General features: G+C 41.8%; 2 protein-coding genes across 2 annotated transcripts in view; both read right to left on the reverse strand.

Moving 5' to 3' along the window:
• The window catches only part of LOC139176075 (zinc finger protein 665-like), a 95271-nt gene that overhangs the window by 66866 nt on the left and 10449 nt on the right, over window positions 1-17956 (reverse strand). The gene's annotated exons all lie outside the window — the stretch shown is intronic.
• Window positions 12870-17956, reverse strand: part of LOC109571938 (zinc finger protein 665-like) — a 29756-nt gene continuing 24669 nt past the window's right edge. Inside the window, exon 4 of the mRNA XM_070772281.1 lies at window positions 12870-17945. Within this exon, the coding sequence (XP_070628382.1) occupies window positions 15268-17945 (2678 nt within the window). The 3' untranslated portion in view covers window positions 12870-15267. The remainder of the gene's footprint in view (window positions 17946-17956) is intronic.

Here is a 17956-nt window from a genome sequence, read left to right on the forward strand (position 1 = left end):
GCAAAGGTGCAATGGGCTATAACAAGGAAAGAATTTAACTCAAGGGTCTACAGTTGTTAACATCAAGGCTATTACTTATTTTTTCTATATACCAACTATATTAATTAACATACTCCCAGGGACACAGTGGGTAAGGGATATGGAAACTTGGCAGCAAGCATTGGCTCAACAATGAACTCCTTCACCAGTTCTATTCTAATAATTTTTAACTCCCCAAAAAGCTCTATATTGTTACAATGTCTTAAGCTTTCCGTGCCTCTCATAGTTGGGAGGCTGTAAACAATCACATACGTAGTTGTAAGAGTCCGGATAAACCTGTCAGGCAAGTTAGAAAGCCATCCAAGGGGTTTGGATAGAAACACTCCTATTGTGCCCAGGAGATTTATTAACTAGAGCTCTAAGTTGATTTCTTTCAGAGAAAGGTGGTTGGGGATAGCCCCCCGTTAATGTCAGAGGAGTTGGTGAGAGTCATAACATAGTAAGACAGATTCTGGTTTGGGGGTAGATGCTTGAGCAGGTCCAGGGGGTCCCTTGAGTCCTGATCTGCCTTTGCCTTTCAGGTCTTCTTCGCATGACCTTTGTCATGGGTGGGATCTCCCATGGTGGCTCCCGGCATCTCCCCCTTTTTTATTTCTTAAGACAGCCAGATGCAATTCAGTTGTGAGCTTCTGAGTGCTCTGTCAGAGAGTTCTAACAATACAAGGAAGAATAATTACGAGAAGCAGAATTAGAGCGGCCACAGCAGCATAGCTGAAAATATTAGACAGAATGGTCTTTCCTGAAATAAAATTAGAGAATATATGGAAAAAGTCACTTGCTACTCCTGAGGCAGTAAAATCTAATCGGGACTGTTCCACGGTCTTTATCTGATTATGAAGTTTCTCTAAATCTAAACTAGTGCTGGAGCTATTCCAGACACCTGAAATATGATTTTTAATCTTTTCCCAGTTATAATCTGTCTCGTTTACTTTCAGGGGCGTTACACATATCCACTGGTAGTCGGCATGACAGGACAGTACCAATTTCACTTTTAATGCCTGTAATTCAGTCTCAATATGTATTATTGCTTCTACTAGGGTGTCTACCCTCATTTCTAGTTTCCTGTCTATAACTTGTGTTGCCAATGTTAAAGAAACATTTTTGGACATAGCACCAACATATTGAGCAGCATATACTTGTTGAGTCAATGATATTGCTGCCACAGTAACAGAGGTAATTGCAGTTATCAAAGCTGATATCCCCAAAATAAGTAAGCCCATGAACCGTCGTGATCGCATTAAATCTCTGATTGTTGTAACACAGCAAGACCTTAGTTATCATACTAATGGGTGGTTACAGTCACAGGCACCATAAGATAGGGTGGACTTTGCACACCATAAAGGAGCAAACATTATATTGAGGGTTGAAACAAGATGAGAGCATACATTGTTCACAAGACACCACATTATGTCCACCTGAATAATTCATTTATATATTAAGTCTTCTGGAGTCACTAGAGAAGAGAAAAACATAAGGAGAGGGTAGAAAAACTAAAATAGAGTCAGATCAGATCAGATCAGATCAGTTGCTCAGTAGTGTCCGACTCTTTGTGACCCCATGAATCGCAGCATGCCAGGCCTCCCTGTCCATCACCAACTCCCGGAGTTCACTGAGACTCATGTCCATCGAGTCAGTGATGCCATCCAGCCATCTCATCCTCTGTCGTCCCCTTCTACTCTTGCCCCCATCCCTCCCAGCATCAGAGTCTTTTCCAATGAGTCAACTCTTCGCATGAGGTGGCCAAAGTACTGGCGTTTCAGCTTTAGCATCACTCCTTCCAAAGAAATCCCAGGGCTGATCTCCTTTAGAATGGACTGGTTGGATCTCCTTGCAGTCCAAGGGACTCTCAGGAGTCTTCTCCAACAGCACAGTTCAAAAGCATCAATTCTTCGGTGCTCAGCCTTCTTCACAGTCCAACTCTCACATCCATACATGACCATAGGAAAAACCATAGCCTTGACTAGACAGACCTTTGTTGGCAAAGTAAGGTCTCTGCTTTTGAATATGCTATCTAGGTTGGTCGTAACTTTCCTTCCAAGGAGTAAGCGTCTTTTAACTTCATGGCTGCAATCACCATTTGCAGTGATTTTGGAGCCCCCAAAAATAAAGTCTGACACTGTTTCCACTGTTTCCCCATCTATTTCCCAAGAAGTGATGGGACCAGATGCCATGATCTTCGTTTTCTGAATGTTGAGCTTTAAGCCGACTTTTGCACTCTCCACTTTCACTTTCCTCAAGAGGCTTTTTAGTTCCTCTTCACTTTCTGCCATAAGGGTGGTGTCATCTGCATATCTGAGGTTATTGATATTTCTCCCAGCAATCTTGATTCCAGCTTGTGCTTTTTCCAGCCCAGCGTTTCTCATGATGTACTCTGGATATAAGTTAAATAAGCAGAGTGACAATATACAGCCTTGACGTACTCCTTTCCCTATTTGGAACCAGTCGGTTGTTCCATGTCCACTTCTAACTGTTGCTTCCTGACCTACATACAAATTTCTCAAGAGGCAGATCAGGTGGTCTGGTATTCCCATCTCTTTCAGAACTTTCCACAGTTTATTGTGATCCACACAGTCAAAGGCTTTGGCATAGTCAATAAAGCAGAAATAGATGTTTTTCTGGAACTCTCTTGCTTTTCCCATGATCCAGCGGATGTTGGCAATTTGATCTCTGGTTCCTCTGCCTTTTCTAAAACCAGCTTGAACATCAGGAAGTTCACGGTTTACATATTGCTGAAGCCTGGCTTGGAGAATTTTGAGCATTACTTTACTAGCGTGTGAGATGAGTGCAATTGTGCGGTAGTTTGAGCATTCTTTGGCATTGCCTTTCTTTGGGGTTGGAATGAAAACTGACCTTTTCCAGTCCTGTGGCCACTGCTGAGTTTTCCAAATGTGATGGCATATTGAGTGCAGCACTTTCACAGCATCATATTTCAGGATTTGGAATAGCTCAACTGGAATTCTATCACCTCCACTAGCTTTGTTCGTATGTCTGGCTCTAGGTCAGTGATCACACCATCATGATTATCTGGGTTGTGAAGATCTTTTTTGTACAGTTCTTCGGTGTATTCTTGCCATCTCTTCTTAATATCTTTTGCTTCTGTTAGGTCCATACCAATTGTGTCCTTTGTCGAGCCCATCTTTGCATGAAATCTTCCTTTAATATCTCTGATTTTCTTGAAGAGATCTCTAGTCTTTCCCATTCTGTTGCTTTCCTCTTTCTTTGCATTGATCGCTGAAGAAGGCTTTCTTATCTCTTCTTGCTATTCTTTGGAACTCTGCATTCAGATGTTTGTATCTTCCTTTTCTCCTTTGCTTTTTGCTTCTCTTCTTTTCACAGCTATTTGTAAGGTGTCCTCAGACAGCCATTTTGCTTTTTTCATTATTTTCCATGGGGATGGTCTTGATCCCTGTCTCCTGTACAATGTCAGGAACCTCATTCCATAGTTCATCAGGCACTCTATCTATCAGATCTAGGCCCTTAAATCTATTTCTCACTTCCACTGTATAATCATAAGGGATTTGATTTAGGTCACACCTGAATGGTCTAGTGGTTTTCCCTACTTTCTTCAATTTAAGTCTGAATTTGGCAATAAGGAGTTCATGGTCTGAGCCACAGTCAGCTCCTGGTCTTGTTTTTGCTGACTCTATAGAGCTTCTCCATCTTTGGCTGCAAAGAATATAATCAATCTGATTTCAGTGTTGACTATCTGAAATCATGTATAGAGTCTTCTCTTGTGTTGTTGGAAGAAGGTGTTTGTTATGACCAGTGCATTTTTTTGGCAAAACTCTATTAGTCTTTGCCCTGCTTCATTCCGTATTCCAAGGCCAATTTTGCCTGTTACTTCAGGTGTTTCTTGACTTTCTACTTTTGCATTCCAGTCCCCTATAATGAAAAGGACATCTTTTTTGGGTGTTAGTTCTAAAAGGTCTTGTAGGTCTTCATAGAACCATTCAACTTCAGTTTCTTCAGCATTACTGGTTGGGGCATAGACTTGGATTACTGTGATATTGAATGGTTTGCCTTGGAAATAAACAGAGATCATTCTGTCATTTTTGAGATTTCATCCAAGTAGTGCATTTTGGACTCTTTTGTTGACCATGATGGCTACTCCATTTCTTCCGAGGGATTCCTGCCCGCAGTAGTAGATATAATGGTCATCTGAGTTAAATTCACCCATTCCAGTCCATTTCATTTCGCTGATTCCTAGAATGTCGACATTCACTCTTACCATCTCTTGTTTGACCACTTCCAATTTGCCTTGATTCATGGACCTGACATTCCAGGTTCCTATGCAATATTGCTCTTTACAGCATTGGACCTTGCTTCTATCACCAGTCACATCCACAGCTGGGTATTGTTTTTGCTTTGGCTCCATCCCTTCATTCTTTCTGGAGTTATTTCTCCACTGATCTCCAGTAGCATATTGGGCACCTACTGACCTGGCGAGTTTCTCTTTCAGTATCCTATCATTTTGCCTTTTCATACTGTTCATGGGGTTCTCAAGGCAAGAATACTGAAGTGGTTTTGATTTGCATGTCTCTATAATGAGTGATGTTGAGCATCTTTTCATGTGTTTGTTAGCCATCTGTATGTCTTCTTTGGAGAAATGTTTATTTAGTTCCTTGGCCCATTTTTTGATTGGGTCATTTATTTTTCTGGAGTTGAGCTGTAGGAGTTGTTTGTATATTTTTGAGATTAGTTGTTTGTCAGTTGCTTCATTCGCTATTATTTTCTCCCATTCTGAAGGCTGTCTTTTCACCTTGCTAATAGTTTCCTTTGATGTGCAGAAGCTTTTAAGGTTAATTAGGTCCCATTTGTTTATTTTTGCTTTTATTTCCAATATTCTGGGAGGTGGGTCATAGAGAATCCTGCTGTGATGTATGTCAGAGAGTGTTTTGCCTACGTTCTCCTCTAGGAGTTTTATAGTTTCTAGTCTTACGTTTAGATCTTTAATCCATTTTGAGTTTATTTTTGTGTATGGTGTTAGAAAGTGTTCTAGTTTCATTCTTTTACAAGTGGTTGACCAGATTTCCCAGCACCACTTGTTAAAGAGATTGTCTTTAATCCATTGCATATTCTTGCCTCCTTTGTCAAAGATAAGGTGTCCATATGTGCGTGGATTTATCTCTGGGCTTTCTATTTTGTTCCATTGATCTATATTTCTGTCTTTGGAGCCTATTATATGGAGTGAAGTAAGCCAGAAGGAAAAACACCAATACAGTATACTAACGCATATATATGGAATTTAGAAAGATGGTAACAATAACCTGGTGTACGAGACAGCAAAAGAGACACTGATGTATAGAACAGTCTTATGGACTCTGTGGGAGAGGGAGAGGGTGGAAAGATTTGGGAGAATGGCATTGAAACATGTAAAATATCATGTAAGAAACGAATTGCCAATCCAGGTTCGATGCACGATATTGGATGCTTGGGGCTAGTGCACTGGGATGACCCAGAGGGATGGTATGGGGAGGGAGGAGGGAGGAGGGTTCAGGATGGGGAACACATACATACCTGTGGCGGATTCATTTTGATATTTGGCAAAACTAATACAATTATGTAAAGTTTAAAAATAAAATAAAATTTTAAAAAAAGAAATTAAATTAAATTAAAAAAATAGGAATAGAAAAAGAAAAAAAAAGAAAAAACTGAAGTGGTTTGCCATTACCTTCTCCAGTGGACCACATTCTGTCAGATCTCTCCACCATGACCCGCCCATTTTGGGTTGCCCCATGGGCATGGCTTAGTTTCATTAAGTTAGACAAGGCTGTGGTCCTAGTGTGATTAGATTGACTAGTTTTCTGTGAGTATGGTTTCAGTGTGTCTGCCCTCTGATGCCCTCTTGCAACACCTACCGTCCTACTCGGGTTTCTCTTACCTTGTGGTATCTCTTCAGGGCTGCTCCAGCAAAGCGCAGCCAATGCTCATGCATCCTTTACTCTTAAAATAGAGTAAGTAGAATTACTTTCTGGCCAGGTTAAAGTAATAGGGGCAGTAGCGGCAAGAGCTCTCCAAATTTCTGGTTGCCAGTAAGTTTTGCCCTTAGCCATATAGGAAAACATAGGAGGAACAAATTGATTATGATGCCATCTACTGGTGGCTAATGGCCAAGGAACTGAATATTCTTTCCAATTGTCCAATCTGCCGGTAAACTCATCATTGGACATTGAGTCCTGACCTGGATTTGGGTTGCTCCAGTCCTGAATTGTATAATTTCCGCCTCCCAGGATTCTGTAATCAATTCTCGAATTATAAGTACAAGATTTCCAAATCGGATACCCTAAGCGACCATCTATGGTGTTCCATATGACATCTGAGGGAACAACATTATCACAATTTGGATATTCTGGTGGAGCTTTGAGGAACAAGGTTTTATGCGGGTCAAGGACCCTGGGCATACGAGTTTGTAATACCCAAACTGACCGATCCCTTTTAAATGCAAATTTTAAGTTTGGGGAATCTGTCAGAATTGCTTTTTTAGAGGCTCCAATACATCCTTCTTTGGTAGGAGTAATAAAGCTTCCTGTATGACCAAAGTGGAAGTTAAAGCTAACAGGAAGATCGTCTGTCAATGCCCTAAAGGTATAATTGAAATTAATAGGGTATTGATCCTTTGTATAGGAAGCATATGATCCTCCCAAAAGGCGAGGCTGGTTTGTGTGGCCCCCTATAGGGTCACTGTTTCAAGTAACTACTTGGAAGGTCGGAGGATCTGGGAAATATGCCCCAAAATTTTCTGGAGCAGGAGAGGAGGCGCTTATCTGGCAAGATAGCAAGGCAAGAATAGCAATAAACACTCTCTCAGGGGAGGTTGAAGAGTCCTCCGGAGAAGATATGTGCCTAGTGACAGAGCGTCTTAATCTGTCCCCAGGTAGGTATGGAGGTTTGTTGAGTTGCCCGTGTAGGACACCCTGGTGATTTCCCACAACGTAAAGGGGTAGGAGAAACAATAACCTTTATACGGAGTTGTGACATCTGTCTGGTGGGTGGGTCCACTTCCTGTTCATCCAGGATCTCTGATGTCAGTTGTCTCGATGTCAGCTGGACTTCCTGTATTGGCAGAAGGGGTGGAGGTAGAGGAGGTCCCTTCCTTTTTTTGTGGTCGAGGCAATGAGGGGACCGGGTGCCTGGGGGGCTGCAACATGACGAGTCAGTCTGTCTGGGATCCAAATCGGAGAATCTGCGTCCTGTGGAAAAATACAAGCATATCCTCGGCCGCTAGTTAATAATGGGTCAGGACCCCTCCATAGTCCGGAGAGGAGGTCCTTCCATTTTACCAACGGCTTTGTGTTTTGTTGCTCCGGACACCAATGACGAAGCATTGCAGCGGCTTGGGACGAGTCAGCATTCAGGTTATTTATTACAAAGAGAGCATGTTGCAGGATCTAATGGGCGGGGGGGTGGGGGGGGTGGGGGGGGGTGGGGGGGGGTGGGGGGTGGGGGGGGGGACTATATTTGAATTCTCCTTCCTGTAATTTTTGAATTTGTATTTTAATGTTTGATGTGCTCTTTCTCCTATAGCTTGTCCCTGTGGGTTATAGGGGATGTCTGTGTTATGTTTTATTTGAAACCTTATACAAAACTCTTGGAAAGACTTAGAAGTGTAAGTAGGGGCATTATCAGTTTTTAAAGCTTTTGGTAGGCCTAAATATGAAAAGCAAGTAAAGAGATGTTGTACTACATCCTTATATGCCTCTCCAGTGAGAGCAGTTGCAATGATGACATGAGAAAAAGTATCTACAGTTACATGAACAAAAGACCATTTTCCAAATGAGGAGACATGAGTTACATCCATCTGCCAGAGTATATTAGGTCTGAGATCACGAGGGTTAACTGCCATAGGTAAATTATTTGCAGTAGTGGGACAATGTAAGCAGGAATGAACAATCTCTCGAGCAGATTCTCGAGGAATCTGAAACTGATATCTTAATGCAGTAGCATTTTGATGATGGAGTGAGAGGCTCGGGCTTCTTCAAAAGCAGAGGCCACTGTGACCTTGGTTAGCGAATCATCTAAGGCATTTAAAGGTCCGGGCAGTCCAGAATGAGCTAGATGTGGCCAATAAAATATGCTCGGTTTCGTTTCCAAATTTGCTGCTGTAGTTTCGTTAACAAGTTAAATATTGTAGTTTTGTTTTCAGGCAGAACGGCAGTCTGAATTTGCGGAAACAGCCTGACCACATACTGAGAGTCAGAGTAAAGGTTAAATTCCTCCTCTGCACGCATAACGAAAGCCTCTATAACAGCTGTGAGTTCAGCTCTTTGAGCTGAAGTTTTCCTGTGTTTGTAAAACCTTATGCTGATTTCTTGTAAGTATAGAAGCTCTGCCATTAGCTGACCCATCAGTAAAGGCCATTTGAGCGTCTGGGATGGGGAGCTGTTTGCACCTAACAGGGAAGATGACTGGGTGTCTAGATATAAAACTTAACAAACCATAGGAGGGTAAATGATGCAGAATCTGACCAAAATAGTTTCCTATAGCAATCTGCCAATTTTTATCAAACATTAGTAGAGCATCAAGCTGTTCTTTGTTGTATGGATTATAATTTCTGATGGCTCTTTACCAAATAATTCAATGCTTCGCCTTCTACCTTTTAATATCAACGTAGCTATCAACCCTGGATAAGAAGCCACTACCTTTTTAGCTTGAGCGGGAAGATGGACCCACTCTAGGGGGCCGTTTTGCCATAAAACAGTTGGGGTAGCCAGCAAAGGAATTGCCAGGCAGCTGCCAATTCAATTCTTTTCTCATAACTATCAGATAAAGCCTCTTCTACTTTGTGTAGGGCCTTCTGAGCCTCAACAGTTAATTGCCTTTTTGAAGTTGGATCAAGATCCCCGCTCAGAATGTTAAAAAGAGGCTTCAGCTCAGTAGTGGTTAATTTTAAATAGGGCCTTATCCAATTAGTATCACCTAAAAGTTTTTGATAATCATTCAAAGTAACAAGATGGTCCTTTCTTAAATGTAGTGGGGCATGAGTCACTGTTTCAGACTTTATAACCCTTCCTAAATAAGTTATGGGTGGATTGGTTTGAATTTTCTCCGGGTCAACTTTTAGGCCTCTAGCTGACAGTGCCTGAGTCAAATCTTGGAGGACGGTTTGCAAATGAGCTCTATTGGGATGAGATATTAAAATATGATCCATGTAATGAATCATATATACTTGTTCATATTTAGCCCTAATATCTTCTAGAGCGGCACTGACAAATTTTTGACATAAGGTAGGGCTATTTTTCATCCCCTGGGGCAACACTTTTCATTGAAACCTTAAATAAGGTTGTTTAAAATTTTCTGATGGCAGACTAAAGGCAAATCGCTTTTTATCTTCAGCACTTAAGAATGGTTAAAAAGCAGTTTTGTAAATCAATTACAATTAAATTATATCCCTCTGGAACGGCCACTGGGGAAGGGAGCCCAGGTTGTAAGGCCTCCATGTTTTCCATAGTGGCATTGGTAGCTCTCAGATCTTGTAAAAGTCGCCACTTGCCAGATTTTTTCTTAACGACAAAAATGGGAGTGTTCCAGGGGCTATTGGAGGGTTCAATATGTCCCAATTGTAGTTGTTCAAAGATTAACATCTTAGCTGCCAGTAATTTTTCTTTAGGCAGAGGCCATTTTTGAGATTTCCATGTAATGGGGTCGGCAGCACAAACAATGGCCTCCATTATGTATTTGGATACCCCAATCCAGTACGTTGCTGTCGAGGAGTTGGGCAAATTGGTTCAATTATTCCTGTCTGTTGTTTGCCTAATCCTTTTGATGGATCATAGCCCATATGGAGCATTTGGGAGATCACTTTATCATCGGGGCTGTAAAGTAGCACTCCCATTTGAGACAAAACATCTCTTCCCCACAGGGTAAAAGGAAGTGAGGGAACTATATAAGGTTGAAAAGTTCCATGGGTGTCTTCAATCTGCCAATCTAACATTTTTGCACTCTTACTACTGTGGGGGCTCTCCCTAATCCCACCAACTCGTTTTCAGTAGTATGTGTTGGCCAGGAGCTGGGCCAGTCCTTCCCTGCAATACAAGAAACATCTGCTCCTGTGTCTCACAGTCCCACAATAGACCTGCCACTAACCAAGATAGTTTTCATAGGGCGTTTCTGAGTAATTTCTGTCACCCAGAAAAACATATCACTGGACCCAAATCCTTTCTCTTGCCTCTCACTTTGAGTAGCAGTGTGCCCTATGGCAGTGTGATAAGGCAAAAGTAAAAGTTGAGCTATTCTTTGTCCTTGATGAATCTGTGTAGTTTTAGTCGGGGGTGAAATCATTATCTGAATCTCTCCTGTATAATCTGAATCGATCACTCCAGGGATAATTGCAAGTCCTTGCGTGGCTGAGGAGCTTCTGCCTACTATAATTCCTACCAAGCCTGTCAGTAATGGGCCTTTAACCCCTGTAGGGATTTTTATAGTAGGACTATCTGGTGTTAATATTGTTGAGGTGGTGGAACTGAGGTCCAGTCCTGCGCTGCCTGGGGTTCTTCTGATGAGCTCTGTGATGGGACGAAGGGTTTGAATGGGTGTAGTGTTGTTGCCCCAGTCGTTGTTAGGGCCTGAGGCTGGCCCCTCAACCCGTTTCCCGACTGCTGGTCAGGAACTAGCAAGGTTCTGTTTTTATGGAACTTTGATCTGCAGTCCTTTGCCCAGTGATATCCCTTCTGACAACAAGGGCAAGGAACCTTAGGGAGATTAGGAGTCACAGCCGTGGAGGCAGGATTTGACAGAGAAGAACCAGCTGTTTTTTGGGGGCAAGCGTGCATAAAGTGCCCCTCCAGGCCACAAGAAAAGTAGGCTTTAGACAAGCCAGCATTCCAGCCTTGATTACTGGAATAATTCTTTGATGGGTTATTCTGGCCTGTAAAAAAGGATTGAACTGTCTGTTGATAAGAATCTCCTTTTATGGCTGCAGCTATGGCAACGCCCTGCATCATTGCTGGTCCTACATCTGCACATTGCCTGATGTAATCTATTTCCCCAGATTTTTTTATAGGACGTATATGGCCTGGCAGGTAGAATCAAATGCCAGTTGTTTTACCAATATATTACCTGCCTCATTACTAGAAATTACTCTGTGAACTCCCTCCATAAGTCATGACATAAAGTCCTCATATGGCTCTTCTGGTTTTTGTTTAACGTTTGAAAAGGAAGAGGTTGATTCTTTTCCTTGAGGCAATAATCGCCAGGCCCCAATGATGCTTGCTGTTACCTGTTTTAAAACCCTTTTGTCTAAACCCATCTGATCTCCAAGTGTTCCAAATTCACCAATTCCTACCAACATTTCCTTTACAATATGTCTTGGGCCATATCTGCCATTAGCATCAGCCTGCTTTTGGGCAAGATCTTCATATTCAGTTCTCCAGAGTATATATTGCTCTCCAGATAGACAAGCCTTAGCAATTGTTTTCCAGTCATGAGGTGTCATCCATCTGGCCGTCAAGGCTTCTAACAATGTTAAAGTATTCGGGGCTGTAGCCCCATATAAGGCACAAGCCTGTTTAAGTTCTTTAATTAGTTTCATTGGAAGGGGTTCCCAGGAGGAGACCTCTCCCCCATCCCATTCCTCAAACATTACGGGAAAACAAGCCTCAAGGTGGGGATCAAATTCATCCTCGGGGCCAGAAAGAACCCTCCTCCAGGGAACTCCTAGTGGAGGCCCCTTACCCCCATAGTCGGGGGGAGGCATGGGGGGACGGGAGCCCATGTTTCTCCTCTCCTGTTCCAGAGATCCTTTAACTGTCTGATGTTTAAACCTTACGGATGGTCTGACTGGAGATGTTTCTCTTAAGCTCTTAGGAGCATCCTTAGCTAAAAGGGGCCAATCCTCATCAGAATGGTATCGAGCTGCTGTTTCCTCTAAATCTTCCTCATCTTAAGGGAAAGCTGATCTTTCTTTTCATCCCTATTTTCAGTATGACGATCGGTGTCCATGGCAGCTAACGTGGCCCTTAATTGTCGATAGCTAGGTATAGCCTCTTCATCTTCACTTTCCTCTTTAACATGTACCTTTTCAGATTCGTGAGCTGGATCTAAAGCATCTCTAATCATATTCCACAGAGAAAAGGTGTCAGTAGGGACCTTTTCCGGGCCATGCAAAGTGTAATAAGTTTTTAACTGTTTCCCTACTTTTTCCCAGGTGTCTAGGTTAACAGAGCCCTCTCCTGGAAACCAAGGACATTGCTCTTGTACAAATGTAAAAAATGATTGAACATTGGCTTTCTTAACCTTAATTCCTCTTGTATTTAACAGTTGCAAGATTACTCCTATAAAAAGTTGTCATTCTTTTGACTCACTGTTACCCACGTCAGAAATTTCTGTCTTTTTCACTTCTGTCTATGTGAAAAGATTCCACTTCCCACTCCATCCAACCTACCTGTCTTAAGCAGGGGGTCTGCGACACCCTGAGTGGGGTCCTAGCCGTCGCGAAAAACGGCACAATGGGGGAGCCTTAACTTCGGATGCCTGTTCCGGGTGCCACTTACCAGGGTCCAGTCCCAGTAGGATCCAGGGATACCCTCAGGAGGAACGGCGTCGGCGAAAGAGGAAAGGTAAAGGGGAGAAAATGAGGCTTGATCTTCCTTGGTTTACACAGAAAGCCAATAAAGTCCGTGACACCGGACTTGCTCTCTTCATGGAGGCCACAGGCGCCCTCTCGATGGGGTGAGGATGCAGGGCGTCCCCTCCCCTGAAGACGCTAGGCGCCTTCCTGATTGAGTCTTAGAAGCCCGGGCAGTTAAGTGAACTCAGAGGGTCCCTGTGCTCCAAAGAGTCATCCTGAAAGAGAGAGAGAAAAAGAAAAAAAGAATGACACAGGGAGACCAAGCTTCAGTGAGCAAGGCCCGGAACTTTATTTTTAAAAGGAGCTTTTATACCCTCAGTTGTACATAGAGGATAATGGAAGATACAGAGTCATGCAGGATCAGCAGTCCTTGAACCTTATGGAGACCAGGCTTTCTTTCTGCAAACTTTTTGTATACAAAGGCTTTAGGTGATTTACATCATCTTCTGAGCAGGAGGCCTGTTAACATTTTTCTTCTGATAAAGGTTAGTCAACCAGAAAACTTATTTTCTCTAAAGGTGATTTTTCTGAAGTTTGGCACCACTCCCTGAAAGCACTAGATAAAGTTGCATTTCTATAGGGCAAAGGTGCAGTGGGCTATAACAAGGAAAGAATTTATTAACTCAAGGGTCTGCAGTTAACATCAAGGCTACTACTTATTTTTTCTATACACAAACTATATTAATTAATATACTCCCAGGGACACAGTGGGTAAGGGATATGGAAACTTGGCAGCAAGCATTGGCTCAACAATGAAATCCTTCACCAGTTCTATTCTAATAATTTTTAACTCCCCAAAAAGCTCTATATTGTTACAATGTCTTAAGCTTTCCGTGCCTTTCGTGGTTGGGAGGCTGTAAACAATCACATACATAGTTGTAAGAGTCCGGATAAACCTGTCAGGCAAGTTAGAAAGCCATCCAAGGGGTTTGGATAGAAACACTCCTATTGTGCCCAGGAGATTTACTAACTAGAGCTCTAAGTTGATTTCTTTCAGAGAAAGGTGGTCGGGGATAGACCCCGTTAATGTCAGAGGAGTTGGTGAGAGTCATAAAATAGTAAGACAGACAGATTCTGGTTTGGGGGTAGATGCTGGAGCAGGTCCAGGAGATCCCTCGAGTCCTGATCCGCCTTTCCTGTCAGGTCTTCTTCGCATGACCTTTGTTATGGGTGGGATCTCCCGTGGTGGCTCCCGGCACTACACAACAGGCCAATCAACTGAGAGACTACTTGCTGGGCAAGGAATAGTGACTTTATCCAGAAAGCAGGAGACCAAAAAGATGGTGGACTACTGTCCCAAAGAATCATCTCTGAGGAGTTAGAATTCAGGTTTATTTTACACAAAAAGATTGCTATAGCTTCTTTTCAAATATGGACTTACTGCAGTTGCTCAGTACCTGAACTAAAGTCATCAGAGAAAACATATAGTGAAAAAGGTAAAGGATTTGCCACAACCACTGAGTCTGGGAAGTATGGCTCCACTATGTTCCTATCTTGTGACTTTTGGGTAAGATCCTTGCCACACACATTACATTGCTGTGTTTTCTCCAGGATAAATACTCTGATACTACTGGAGAGATGTTGAGCTGTGAGGATAGGGTTTTTTTTTTTTTTTTTTTTACACTTCTGAAACTGGTGAGGAATCTTTCTAGAATGAATTCATGTTCTAAGGACCTAATAAATACATATATATATGGCTTCTATGCAGTATGAATTTTCTCATGAAGCCTAAGATGTTGGCACACTCATGATATTTGTATGGTTTCTCAGGAGAATGAATTTTCTGACCAACAGTAGGGTGTGAATTTTGAAGACTTCTACCATATGCCACATTCACATACTTTTCTCTCATGTATGGATTTTCTGATGTTTAGTGAGTGCTGATACCTGAGTAAAGGATTTTCCACACTTGAAACATTTGAAAGGTTTCTCTATATGTATTCTGCAATGACTTGTAAGCTGTGAATTCAGACTGAAGAACTTGCCACACTCATCACATCTTAAAGGTCTCTCTCCAGCATGAACTCTCCAGTGAAGTCGAAGATGTGCTTTTTGACCGAAGACTTTTCCACACTCATCGCATTTGTAAGGTTTCTCTCCAAAAAAACGCTCTGATGACCAGCAAGGTGTTAACTTCAGCTTAAGACTTTGTCGCATATATCACATTTAAATAATTTCTGTCCTGTATGTATTTTCTGATGTCTCCCGAGGTTTGAGCTGTCAGTAAAGGCCTTGCCACACTCATCACATTTGTAAGGTTTCTCTCCAGTATGAACTGTCTGAGGGACTGACTTTACACGAAAGGCCTTGCCACACTCATCACATTTGTAAGGCTTCTCTCCAGTATGTAATCTCTTATGAGTTAAGAACTGTGAAGGTTGACTAAAATGCTTGCAATACTCATTACATTCGTGAGGTTTGTCTCAAGAATGAACACGCTGATGAACAGCAAGCTGTTCACTTCCCCTGAAGACTTTGTCACATATATCACATTTAAATAAATTCTGTCCTGTACGAATTTTCTGATGTCTCCTGAGTTGTGACTTGTCAGTAAAGGCCTTGCTACAGTCATCACATTTCTAAGGTTTCTCTCCAGTATGAACTGTCTGATGCCTTAAAAGGCTTGACTTCACACGAAAGGCCTTGCCACACTCATCACATTTTTAAGGTTTCTGTCCAGTATGAATTGTCTGATGACATAAAAGGAATGACTTTACACGAAAGACCTTGCCACACTCATCACATTTGTAAGGTTTCTCTCCAGTATGAACTGTCTGATGCCTTAAAAGGGTTGACTTTACACGAAAAGCCTTGCCACACTCATCACATTTGTAAGGTTTCTCTCCAGAATGAACACTCTGATGACCAGCAAGCTGTTTACTTCGCCTGAACACTTTGTCACATATATCACATTTAAATATCTTCTGTCCCGTATGAATTTTCTGATGTCTCCTGAGGTGTGACCTGTCAGTAAAGGCCTTGCCACACTCATCACATTTGTAAGGCTTCTCTCCAGTATGAACTGTCTGATGAATTAAAAGGATTGACTTTACATGAAAGGCCTTGCCACACTCATCACATTTGTAAGGTTTCTCTCCAGAATGAACACTCTGATGACCAGCAAGCTGTTTACTTCGCCTGAACACTTTGTCACATATATCACATTTAAATAACTTCTGTCCTGTATGAATTTTTTGATGTCTCCTGAGTTGTGACCCGTCAGTAAAGGCCTTGCCACACTCACCACATTTGTAAGGTTTCTCTCCAGTATGAACTCTCTGATGACTTAAAAGGATTGACTTTACAAGAAAGGCCTTACCACACTCATCACATTTGTAAGGTTTCTCTCCAGAATGAACGCTCTGATGACCAGCAAGGTATGCTTTTCGGCTGAAGACTTTGTCACATATATGACATTTAAATAATTTCTGTCCTGTATGAATTTTCTGATGTTTCCTGAAATATGAGCTGTCAGCAAAGGCCTTGCCACACTCATCACATTTGTAAGGTTTCTCTCCAGTATGAACTGTCTGATGACTTAAAAGGAATGACTTTAAACGAAAGGCCTTGCCACACTCATCACATTTGTAAGGTTTCTCTCCAGTATGAATTGTCTGATGCCTTGAAAGGACTGACTTTGCGCAAAAGGCCTTGCCACACTCATCACATTTGTAAGGTTTCTGTCCAGTATGAATTGTCTGATGAGTTAAAAGGGCTGACTTTGCATGAAAGACCTTGCCACAGTCATCACATTTGTGAGGTTTCTGTCCAGTATCAATTGTCTGATGAGTTAAAAGTTTTGACTTTTCACGAAAGGACTTGCCACACTCATATTTGTAAAGTTTCTCTCTAATATGAATTGTCTGATGCCTTAAAAGGCTTGACTTTAAACGAAAGGCCTTGCCACACTCATCACATTTGTAAGGTTTCTCTCCAGTATGAACTGTCTGATGACTTAAAAGGAATGACTTTAAACGAAAGGCCTTGCCACACTCATCACATTTGTAAGGTTTCTCTCCAGTATGAATTGTCTGATGCCTTGAAAGGACTGACTTTGCGCAAAAGGCCTTGCCACACTCATCACATTTGTAAGGTTTCTGTCCAGTATGAATTGTCTGATGAGTTAAAAGGGCTGACTTTGCATGAAAGGCCTTGCCACAGTCATCACATTTGTAAGGTTTCTGTCCAGTATGAATTGTCTGATGAGTTAAAAGTTTTGACTTTTCACGAAAGGACTTGCCACACTCATATTTGTAAGGTTTCTCTCTGATATGAATTGTCTGATGCCTTAAAAGGCTTGACTTTAAACGAAAGGCCTTGCCACACTCATCACATTTGTAAGGTTTTTGTCCAGTATGAATTGTCTGATGACTTAAAAGCATTGACTTTACACGAAAGGCCTTGCCACATTCATCACATCTGTAAGGTTTCTCTCCGGTATGAATGGTCTGATGAGTTAAAAGGGCTGACTTTGCATGAAAAGCCTTGCAACAGTCATCACATTTGTAAGGTTTCTGTCCAGTATGAATTGTCTGATGAGATAAAAGTTTTGACTTTGCACGAAAGACCTTGGCATACTCATCACATTTGTAAGGTTTCTGTCCAGTATGAATTGTCTGATGCCTTAAAAGGCTTGACTTTGCATGAAAGGCCTTGCCACAGTCATCACATTTGTAAGGTTTCTCTCCAGTATGAACTGTCTGATGACTTAAAAGGCTTAATTTTACACGAAAGGCCTTGCCACACTCATCACATTTGTAAGGTTTCTCTCCAGTATGAACTATCTGATGACTTAAAAGGATTGACTTTACACGAAAGGCCTTGCCACACTCATCACATTTGTAAGGTTTTTCCCTGTGTGCTTTGAGGTCTTGCGTTACTACTGAAGGATTCATAAAGTCATTCCCATATATATTAGAAACACTGGTTTGGGCACTAGGAGGAATTCTTTGAAGTGGTGAAAATGAGAAACTGTTGTTGCCAGACCTCTCAGCTTCATTATATTCAGAAATTATCCCGCCAATTTGAAATATCTGCAGTTTATCCTGAAAGTTAAATCCAAGCCTACTTCCAAAGGGCTTGATTCCTGCATTCTTTCCATCATGTGAATCTATTCCATCCGTAACATTTCCATTAAGGCTTACAGGTGTTCCTTTGTAATTTCTTTTGTCATCTCTCCCCTGACACTCAGAGTCACATGTATTTTCCTGACTTTCCCAATGATGAAAATGTTTGATTTCACAGCTTTCAGGTCTTCCCAGCATCAATGTTTGGAATATTTCTCGTTTATCGCTGTTCCCTTTGGGTTGTAAATGCTTGATCACATGTGTAGGAGAGATATCTACAAGATAA

This window comes from Bos indicus, chromosome 18 (assembly GCF_029378745.1).
Source record: "Bos indicus isolate NIAB-ARS_2022 breed Sahiwal x Tharparkar chromosome 18, NIAB-ARS_B.indTharparkar_mat_pri_1.0, whole genome shotgun sequence".
Taxonomy (NCBI): Eukaryota; Metazoa; Chordata; class Mammalia; order Artiodactyla; family Bovidae; genus Bos; species Bos indicus.